The sequence below is a fragment of the Pectinophora gossypiella genome, chromosome 3 (genome assembly GCF_024362695.1).
Source record: "Pectinophora gossypiella chromosome 3, ilPecGoss1.1, whole genome shotgun sequence".
In the NCBI taxonomy this organism is placed as follows: domain Eukaryota; kingdom Metazoa; phylum Arthropoda; class Insecta; order Lepidoptera; family Gelechiidae; genus Pectinophora; species Pectinophora gossypiella.
The window spans coordinates 12,231,132-12,242,547 of NC_065406.1; the positions used below are offsets into that span (position 1 = coordinate 12,231,132).

Consider the following 11,416-nt stretch of genomic DNA (forward strand, 5'->3'; position numbering starts at 1 on the left):
AAGGAAAGCTAGAAGGAAAGAGAGGAAGGGGAAGACCAAGAAGAGCTTACATGGAACAGATTAAAGAAAAGGTTAACGCCGTGTCTTATAGGGAAGTCAAGGAATTGGCCTTTGATAGACTGGAATGGAAATTGCTACACCGACAAGAGCGTGGCTCTTAAATTGATGATGATGATGATGATGTAATAAATGCGTCATTTTGTCACGTTTTTCTATGACGTCACAGGTTGCTTTTTCATACAAATTCCACAGTAATTTCGTGTTTTGACGTTTATTAAAAAGTAACTGATTTGACTAGTTGGAAACTACCCTGTTGTTTATCATGTTAGAAAGGAAACAATTCCTGTACCAAATTTTTACATGTCCGGAAAGATAAGCAGCTGAACGTGTTCTGTTTTTGCTCCCAATCTAACAGAAGTTTTTGTTTCTGATTAAATATATTGTGCTACGACCACACTGAAATAAGTCTCGGTTCTCGCACGCAGGGAGCGCGGAGTCTCACCCCGGTAAACAAGAATAAAGGTTATCTTACGGAAGTTTCTCAAATGCTCATAATAGTTACCGAGTATATTACCAAGTACGCCGCGGCCTCGCAACAGGTTCCCGACGTGGATGTCCATGTCTCCGATGTGGTCCACCTCTACGTGTACGTCCACGCCACTGCCGTTGCGTTTGATGCGCGTCGTCTGAGAGTAGTCCCGCAATGTCAGGTTCCAGTGCCCTGAACGGAATACGCCTAGGCCGAAAGCATCGCCCTGAATACACAAATAATGTTAATTTTAAAGAATAGCAGTTGTTGTTTATTCATGAAATGCTGTTTAGTTAGTTTTGGCACGCTATGATGGCCGTTTTGACAGAATAAAATAGGTACTATTTGTTCCTTTGACGTAGATATTAATTAATACGAGACTTGATGAGCGGGACAAACTTTTGGCTATCATAGCGTGACTCCAGTTTAGATATCTACCAAGGAACTCACCTTGAATTCATAATCACCGCTTAGCCATTTTTCAGGGAAATATTGTGAATATATAATGCGCTGGTTGTCCCAATCGGTCCTGTAGAAATAAAATTACATGATGAAAAGTATCTTGTACAGAATACAGATAAGGTCGCGTATTCATATCCATCAAAGGACGATGTCGTATCAAACTATAGAACGACTGCAGAACAAGTTTTCTTACTTGTAGCTCTGTCTACCCCGCTAGGGATTGCGGGCGTGATTTATGTGATTATAACGTAGCAACACGGCTGTTTCCCCGAAGGAGAAGGCAGAGGTGTACAGTACACCCACTTTTCGCCAGCTATTATGTTTAAGTACCTTTTACTACTTGCTTGAATCACCTGATTGTCCGAAAAAGTAAGATGATTCCGTGCTTCGGAGGGCACGTTAAGCCGTTGGTCCCGGCTATTAGCCGTAAAAACACCTCCACCAACCCGCAGTGGAGCAGCGTGGTGGAGTATGCTCCATACCCCCTCCGGTTGATTGAGGGGAGGCCTGTGCCCAGCAGTGGGACGTGTATAGGCAGTTTATGTTATGTTATGTTATACCTTTTACTAGGGGGCCAGTCCATTGCCATTAACCGGGAACAAAATAGGAAACCACGTGATATCAAACATGTACAATTATAACTTATATTTTTACTTGTATTTGGTGACTGTTGACCGCGTCCATCCTCTTTCGAAGACGTCTTTGAGTGTGAGCGTGTATCCGACGCCAATGATCGATCGCTGCTGCTTCACTTCCTTGGCGAAGTGAGGATCAAATGGCGCCACTCCCATCTCAGGTATACCTGAAAAAATACAGTAGATATTTTTATAATATTTCATACTGGCCACAATGTCAAATATACAATGTTACATATCGTCGTCTTCTGAGGTCCTTTTTATAAAATCACATTCGGATATGATTTTTGGTAACAAAACTTCGCAATAAACGCGCTAGTTTCAATCCAGATAAAAAATAGTGATCTTAGTTTTTGAAGTAATTGGAAGATGATTTTTCAATAAGGCACTTACGTGGTCTTCACTATTAAGCGACGATATACAGTATACATAAGTACTAACACTAACCTTTTACACCTACCTACAGGGTGTTAGTGACACCGTAATGAATACTGAGGGGGATGATTCAGAGTTGATATCAAGTGGAATTTCCTGCCGGAAAATTCATGAATTATTTGTGTTTTTTTTAATTATTTTCAGATATATTTGGTATCAACTCAGAATCATGGTCTGAATCATCCCCTACCTACTAAGTGGTATATAATACTATACGTAACATCTACGGAATACAGAGAAGGATGATTCAGCTCATTATTCTGAGTTAATATCAAGTGGAATTTTACATCGCAAAAGTATACAGGGTGTTAATGACATCGTAACGAAAACTTCGAAGGATGATTCAGACCATGTTTCTGAGATGATATCAAGTGGAATTTTCTGTCGCAAAATTCATGTTATTTTTTTAGTATTTTTTATTTATTTTCAATTCTATACTTTTGCGATGGAAAATTCCACTTGATATTAACTCAGAATAATCAGCTGAATCATCCCCCTCAGTATTCGTTACGATGTCACTTACACCCCATACAAGTACATACAGTAGCCATACAAGTAGGTATGGGTGTTAGTGACACTGTAACGAATACTGAAGGGGATGATTCAGACCATGATTCTGAGTCGATATCAAGTGGAATTTCCTGTCGGAGAAGTCATGATAGAGCTTATTTAAATTATTTTCCGTTCCATACTTTGGCGACGGAAAATTCCACTTGATATCAACTCAGAATCATGGCCTGAATCATCCCTCAAAGTTTTTGTTACGATGTCACTAACACTCTGTATAATTGAAACTAATTTAAAAAAGAAACTAAAAAATAAACATGAATTTTGCGACAGAAAATTCCACTTGATTTTAACTCAGAATCATGGTCTGAATCATCCCCCTCAGTATTCGTAACGATGTCTCTAACATCCTGTACGATACGTAGAGTATTGTATACCACTTAGTAGGTAAGATAAGTATATTCTTTCGATATTCTAGTAGCCCAGAAGTTATATTTTGTAAGTGCACGATACCTTTATAGTAATTTATCTAAGTAAGTATATCTTTTGGTTGCAGTAACGGTTTTTTTTATATAATGTTTCTATATATAGAAAGTAGGTTGCATCCGTTGTATCTTTACGCATCTCGGACGCTTCTTGAGTCTTGTCTTGACACACGTTCATGCAATCTCTCGATTTTGTAACCGTGCATCGGCGGACGTTGCGCGATCGGCTGAGAGTTTCGGACCAGTCCATTGACAATGCAAGCAGTAGGTATAACCCGTACGAAATGTAAAAACGTCTCGTGTCAAGGGAACTGCATGCTAGCGAGATGTTTATCCATTTAGCAGGGTTATTTGTGTTATTGTGCACATCACTCACCTCTGATGAAGTACGGCCGTAACTTGTTGAAAGCGCGTTTGACACACGAGTCGAACTCCGGTGACCTTCTCTTGCACGCAGAGAAGATTTTTTCTGGAAAAAACATTGCGTCGTATTTTATTAACCAATGTATTTGCTAAAACAATTTTAAAAATTGATTTTGCTTGTAGTAAGTAGTTCAGGCACTGATCTATATTCACGTTACAATTCTTAATGAAACATTTCATAACAAATTATCTAATACACATTTAGATGCTGAATACAAGATACCTGACTTTTGATTGATGGAACAGTTAGGGCAGAAATTGTTGGTGTACCTACTATTTACTTATTTATGCAAAAGATGTCTTAGCGCCATTCCCCATAAGTAAAATTGGCAATCGATATTTGTATCAAAATGGGCTGTAAGTGGTTTTTCGATTACTCGTGGATCTACATAAATACACCATTTCTGGCGTGAGTTTATTTTTGTATAATATGGCATCACGTCTCACAAAGGGGTAGGCACAGGTGTATAGTATTATACACCCACCCTTCGTCAGCTAATGGTTAAGTCTCGTGTAAGGGGGCGAGCGTACTGTCATTTACAAGGCACAAATACTGGAAATCGTGATATAAATTATCTGTGATCCAAACATAAATGTAAACTTATATTTTTATGTATGTAGTAAAATGGGAATATGCATAATATTTTTTAGTATTATGCTTATTTTCAGGATATATGCTGAAAATGTTACTTATATATATAAGTAACATTGAAATGTCAAGGTCTTCTCTATGATCAACTTGGTGGTTGGGAAATGATCCGGACGGTGTGGTAAGAGTTCGTTTATCAACCTACCTGCTGCAATGTTTGATTGTCTAGGCCTTGGTCGGAGGCTTTATGGAAAAATATTCAAGGTTTTGGAACGCATTTTGCTTTGACGCTCATACGGGGTGCAATAATATGTTAATGTTGTGTTTATAATTTTATAACAATGGATGGTTCTAGTGAGAATTAGAGTAATGGGTGGTATAACTGCTTATATAACTATAATTAGTGAATGTACTTTTAACTAACTCTTTATTGTGCTAACGGGTCATTTAAAGTACATAGAAAAGCTTGAACTAAAGTAAACTCGGTAACTTTATCTCTGATAGAGCAGATTCCCAGTTATTAACCTATGTATTTTCTATTATATTAATTTTTATGACTTACACGCCTATCTGTCCTCTCCTGATTTAAGTTTGTCTATTTCTCAGTCTGCTAGAAGAGATTTCTATTAGAAATAAGCTGAACCGTTTGTTTTGTGTGTTGTCAACTTGTCGTTATGTCATTATTTCAATGTACAATAAACTTAAATAAATCAATATCTAACGACCTCCGTGGTCCAGTGGTTAAGCGTTGGGCTGACGATCCGGAGGTCCCGGGTTCGAAGCCTGGTGGGGACATATCACAAAAATCACTTTGTGATCCCTAGTTTGGTTAGTACATTACAGGCTGATCACTTGATTGTCCTTAAAGTAAAATGATCCGTGCTTCGGAAGACACGTTAACCCGTTGGTCTGTTGGTCCCGGTTACTACTTAGTGATGTAAGTAGTCGTACATGAGCCATGTCAGGGGCCTTTGATAGCTCAATAATAACCGTGACACCAGGGTTGATGAGGTTGGTAATTCACCTCACAACCCACACCATAGAGGAAAAAACAATATCGGAGTATTTTAACAGTTTACAAGTTGGTGTTTTTGCTCTTAGGTATTTTACATCTTAACACCTTTTAAGAAATCTTGAGTACATAAATATTGCATAGAAGTGTAAAGTGCTTACAAAGTAGTAGTTTATTTTATCTAAGGTAAGAAAATATCAGTTTTAATTGTGAGATCAAAGCCGCATGTTTACAAATATTACGTAAACTTGATTTAAGTATTGAGAACTCTCCGTTCAAGATCATAATGTAACTGGCTGTTATATAACATGGTATTAATGTATACTATTACACACAGGATGGATATATTATCACGTAAATGTAAAACCAAGAAGGATTTCCCCATAAGATCGTGTAGAGATCTTAAAACGGAATCTTGCGGTTCGTATGTGGTCAGTGCATTGCGTGTATTGGACTGTTTATCGGTTTTAATTTTTCCATTATTGTTTATTATAATAAGCAACTCAGTATATTTAATGCAAATCACTCAATGTCGATTACATTGCAAGATATGTTCCCCTTTACACGTTTTTCATCTTTGCCTCCTTCTGCATAGAAAAGACATCAACGGGAGCAATGCCTATTTCCTCCCTAATTATTAGATCACAAAAAATATTAATAATAGTAAGTGAGTAAGTAAGTTGCTTTATTATGATTTGTGATTCTACAACTCATGTATAGAGTTTATCCGAGTGAGTTTATCTTATAGGTACTTACCTATAATATGTAACATCTTTTTAAACACTCGATTCATGATTTATTACAGGAAACGTCTGCAATGTAATCTCGTATTATCTACGTATAGTATTATGTGAAGCCGGAAGAAGGAATGTATATATCTCTATAAGCAGCGTCGTAGATGTTGTGAAAGTAACACCACTATTAGCTTTTATGACCCTAGAGACTTATAGCTGCAATATGGTGGACTGTCTATGTGGGCGACGATGGGCTGATATTCAGCAAAACATTGTTTCATCATCATCATCTACCTAGCATTATCCCGTTTTTCACAGGGTCTAAGCAGACCCTGTGAAAAACTGGACCGGACCGGACAGGTCCGGTTTTTTACAGAAGCGACTGCCTGTCTGACCTTCCAACCCGCGAAGGGAAAACCAGCTCAATACAGGCTAGGTCACATACTTTCGAAAATGCTTTCCCGGGAATGTGGGTTTCCTCACGATGTTATCCTTCACCCTTAAAAACATTGTTTAAGGGTTATTATTAACTGAATTATAAATACCTAAAGCAGAAACGGCTGCAGATCAAAATGCCAGCATAGCTGTAGCTAGACTATGGCGTTGATTTTCAGCTGTCGCCGATTTATAATCAGAAACAATTAAACAAAAAAAACAAAATAGTGAAGGTAAGTAATACGTACTTATACTGCATTGATTGCAGTCTTTTTTTGAGGTAACTTGTTGTAGATTTATCGCAGGTGGCAATAATTTCTCAGTCGGAGGTGCGGCCAAGTGCCAAGTTTTCCGGGCAAGTAGTTAAATGACATGCGCGGCAAATCTACAATAAGTCTCTCTCTCTATTTAAGAGCTACGCTCTTGTTGGTGGAGTAATCGCCATTCCTCTCTTCTTCCCGCCAAAACTTCACCTCCCGATAAGACACGACCTGCACCTTCTCTTTTATTTGTTTCATAAAAAAGTCGCGTAGTAGTCAGTAATAAGTCACGTCAATAAAATATAGTACGAATTATTATTTATTCGTAGGTACGAAGGACTTCAGTAAGAAGTACCAACTTTAACAAGTTAAATGCAAAAAATCTATCAGGTACTTTACCTCTGCTGATTTTGTTATGAAGGAAAATGGTATTTGCTTTTCTCATTTTGCACGAACATGGCTTGTGTCAGTGTACCATTCGTAATCAAAATATTTGCTTAGATAAATGTGACCTTGCGTTATGTGTGTATAATGATGTAAATTCATTGTTTGATCAACGCCTAATACATATATATATTATGACATTTTTGTTGATATTCTGTGATTTTCTTGCCTAACCAAATGTACTTATAGATTTACGCTGTTTCAAACTGTATGTTCTGCTACGACATTTCGGAACTGAAATGTAGACTGGGTTTAAGAATCACAATTTTATGCAACTCTGTTAATAAACCAACATAACATAAATAGTATATCGACGCCTCAGTCTGGGGACGGTCGAGGAGAGGTTTATATATGTTTATATGGATTTGTATGTGTGCATTGTGTGCTAGTAGTGAACATAACAGCCCTATACAGGTTGTGAAAATCTGCAGTAGCTTTTTGTGGATATGACGTTCGTTACGTATAGAGCGGACCTTCGCGTAATGTGATAAATGACAAGTGTAACTATTTTACCTACTGAATAAAGATATTTTTGAATTTGAATATCTATAGTCAACAGCATTTCGCATGCCACTCGATTACACAAAGTACATTTGGTCTCCTTTTACGAGGATAATTACGTTACGATATAATTGTTGCCATTTAAATGGCTATGAGTCAATAAACACATTATGTAATGAAACAAATCAGCAATATAATATGCAACTGCCATTGAAAGTGGGTTTATCAGGACGTGATTTCTTAGTGGATTTCTACTGTTCTCGGGATGATGGGACATTTTTATTTATCCAATTGTAGAGGGGATAATCTTTCAATAATTCTTCTTTTGGACACCACCACCAACAATTTACTTTTTCTATCAGTTGTAAAGCTGTAGCCTAAAGTAGATTTATACGATGTTACTATACTTTATTACGGAAAAATACGTTGCGATCTCGTCTGTAAGTATACTGTGATAATGATGGTGACGAAATGCAAAAGTTTATTCGAACGGTACGTGACGGAATTACTCCTGAAGTCCTTGGCATGCTAATAGAACTTGAATTCGAAGGTAAATGAGAAAGTCCTTTGAACTAAAATGCTACAAGCAATATAATATACTTGCACTGACACTTACGAGCCGTCTTTATATTGCACATAGTCTTAAAAACGATAAAACATCACACCTGTATCCTCGAAGGGGTTGGCAGAGGTGTATAGTATAGTATATATGTTACGGCTAATACCCGAAGTGCGGCTACACCTAGTTTTAGCCGGTTAGAACTAGGTGTAGCCACTTACTCTTGGTTAAACCTAGTACTAGCCGATTGTTTTCCGATAAAACTAGGTCTAGCCTTCATCATGCCGGCTACAACTAGGTCCAGCCATTCCCTGTTGGATAAAACTACGTCTATCCGATATCATTCCGGCTAGAACTAGGTCCAGACAAGCCTTCCGCCGTGCGTCACACTCTTGATTCACAGCATCTGCAGCAGCGGCGCGGGTTGGAGGGCATAGCAAGCGGCGCGCCTTTGCAGGTTGTGAGCGCCAGGTGCTGCTGATCTACTGCAGGTCTACTAGCGAGTGTGGCTCACAGCGTCTACAGCGGCAACAAAAAGTGCCTCTGCATAGCTATGTTTATGTCCCATAGGACTTAAAGCTTTTTTATTGCATTATATTTTGGTTTTTGGTCTCTTCTTTAGCGGTCCCTGTGAAAAAACGGGATAACGCTAGGGAGAACCATAGAGATTTTGGTTGAGTAGCCTGATAGAGTATGTTTTTTTATCCCTAAAGTTGATGAGAGTATTACCCAATGTGGGGACGCGTCTACTGGCTATTCATGATTGTTTTATTTTTTGTATGTAGAACATAGCCGACTAATTTCATAAGTCCATCTAGCTATTTCATATTTAGAACGTCTCAATTATACAGTAATTAATATGACGAAATGCCGTAGGTAACTTGGAATAGTTAATTATACACATGAGATAGTAGTTTCATACAATCTTGCACTCTGTATGTAAATGGCAATGCAGATTGAACAATTGCATAAGTTTATTGGCCAAAAGTTGTCGAAGTGTGCTTATGTAAGTCTTATGTGGGTCCGATTTGGTTTCATATTGCATTCACATCAAGGTAAACAACAACTGTTTTGGTAATAAGTATAAAGGCGTTATGTTAATAGAGCTTTATTACTTAACTTTGAAGCAGATAAAATCAGGGTACAAGAAAGGACTTTGGAAAGTAAAGTACCCAGTGTTAGATAGATACATAAAATACTTACTTACTTAATAAATATAATATTTAATACTTAGCGTTCTTACTAATCTTCTTCTTATCGTGTAGGTTGTGAGGTGGAATACCAGCCTCATTAACCCTGATGTCAGGGTTACTATTGAGCCGCCAAAGGCCCCTGACATGACTCATATAACGACTACGTACTTACATCAGTAAATAGTAACCGGGTCCAACGGCTTAACGTGCCTTCCGAAGCACGGATCGTCTTACTTTTGGACAATCAGGTGATCAGCCTGTAATGTAATGTAATAGCTTTAACGTGATAATAGGCCTCCGTGGTCCAGTGGTTGTGCGTTGGGCTCACGATCCGCAGGTCCTAGGTTCGATTCCCGGTGGGGACATATCACAAACATTACTTTGTGGTCCCTAGTTTGGTTAGGACATTACAGGCTGATCACCTGATTGTCCAAAAGTAAGACGATCCGTGCTTCGGAAGGTACGTTAAGCCGTTTGTCCCGGTTACTACTTACTGATGTAAGTACGTAGTCGTTATATGAGTCATGTCAGGGGCCTTTGGCGGCTCAATAGTAACCCTGACATCAGGGTTGATGAGGTTGGCAATTCACCTTACAACCCACACGATAGAAGAACGTGATAATAACCTACTGTCTTATTACTCATTACTTACCTACATAATTATTTCAAAATACAATGTAATAGCAGATCATATATAAAAATAATTAGTGCTTAAATATGGATCACATTATAAACAGGGTGTTAGTGACATCGTAACGAACACTTTGAGGGATGATTCAGACCATGATTCTGAGTTGATATCAAGTAGAACTTTCCGTCGCAAAAGTATGGAACTGAAAATAATTAAAAAAAAACATGAATTTTGCGACGAAAATATCCACTTGATATTAACTCTGAATCATCCCCCTTACTATTCGTTATGATGTCACTAACACCCTGTATTAGGTAATGTAAAAATATTAAAGTTCCACTTACCTATATCCGCAGCTTCATGCTCAGTCCTCGATATTTGTGATAAACTTAACACTATGGCACTGATGGTCAGTATACTTCTTAAATTATTCATCTTTCCACACCCTTAACACTTTAACCTAGGAACTAAATATATTTTAAACTTTTTTGGGTTCTAATTTTTCTGATATTTTTTGCTTTATTTTTGTTTTAGTATAACACTGCCAGTGTTATGTTCGTTTTGTTATTATAGAAGCGGTTGAAGGTCCGATGGTGTTGGTTCGAATGCCGCGGTGTCCGTTTGTACCGCGAAAGTGCCCCTACCTTGCCTTGCGTCACCCGCGCAGCAATGAAATGGTTAGTCCACTCCACTAGTGACTTTTGTCTAGCTAGATAGTTCAAGGAACGTGGATTTAACTATTTTTGAAGATTTATCTTTATTTATACTAGGTGTTGACAATAATTGCAAGCCTATATTTTTTAAAATAAAGTTAAAGTAAACTTTATACTTGGTATTGGGCGGTCTTCTCTTATTGACGGACGTGTTTTTGCAACGAGTTACTAAATAATGAATATACGCGAAGTAAATAATTAGGTTGGTATCAGCTGCAGTGTCTTCGTACTCAACTTTCACACAAGTTTGTGGAAGAAAGTAAAAAGTTTCCCTACAGTGTGACCACGGAGGCACGTTTCGCTTCAGCATAGAATAAGGAATAATACTACGTATAGAACGGCAATTCTCCGCTCCCCACTAGTGTCTGAGCTAGGTTTACCTCACCCCCCCTCGAACATATTTTAGGCTGCGTTTCCATTGACGCGGAGCTGTGCGGAGATGAGCGGAGATGTGCACGAATCGACCAATCAGCGTGAGGGAGAGAGTGACAGAGCGTCTTCGTTTTTCGCTCTCTCAAACCCTGTGATTGGTCAAATTCGCACATCTCCGCTCTTCTCCGTCCGTCTCCGCGTCAGTGGAAACCGGGCCTTAGACTTGAATCGTATGGCGTCAGACACACACACAGATGCGCCCGTACGATAATAAGTCAATGTGTGGTGTCTGTGTAAAACGAGGTTGTTTGTATGAAGTGTCCGGGGTGTGGCTATAGTATGAGCACAGGCCACGATTCCCGACAGTAACGTTTGTTTTATTATGTCTGTACAGTCATGAGCAATATCATGTACCCACTTTAGAACCCTGTCGCACTATCATATTTGTCATTTAATGAGGTTTAATTTGTCAAAAAAGTTAATGTGACATGGTATCA

The 11,416-nt window shown here is 38.4% G+C and overlaps 1 protein-coding gene across 1 annotated transcript in view; it reads right to left on the reverse strand.

Moving 5' to 3' along the window:
* Positions 1-10,475, reverse strand: part of LOC126382144 (uncharacterized) — an 11,574-nt gene extending 1,099 nt beyond the window's left edge. Inside the window, exons 1-5 of the mRNA XM_050031914.1 lie at positions 10,179-10,475; positions 3,430-3,522; positions 1,646-1,793; positions 980-1,058; positions 575-755 (exon numbers count right to left, since the gene is read on the reverse strand). Of these exons, the coding sequence (XP_049887871.1) occupies positions 575-755; positions 980-1,058; positions 1,646-1,793; positions 3,430-3,522; positions 10,179-10,269 (592 nt within the window). The 5' untranslated portion in view covers positions 10,270-10,475. The remainder of the gene's footprint in view (positions 1-574; positions 756-979; positions 1,059-1,645; positions 1,794-3,429; positions 3,523-10,178) is intronic.
* Positions 10,476-11,416: the final 941 nt, after the last annotated feature.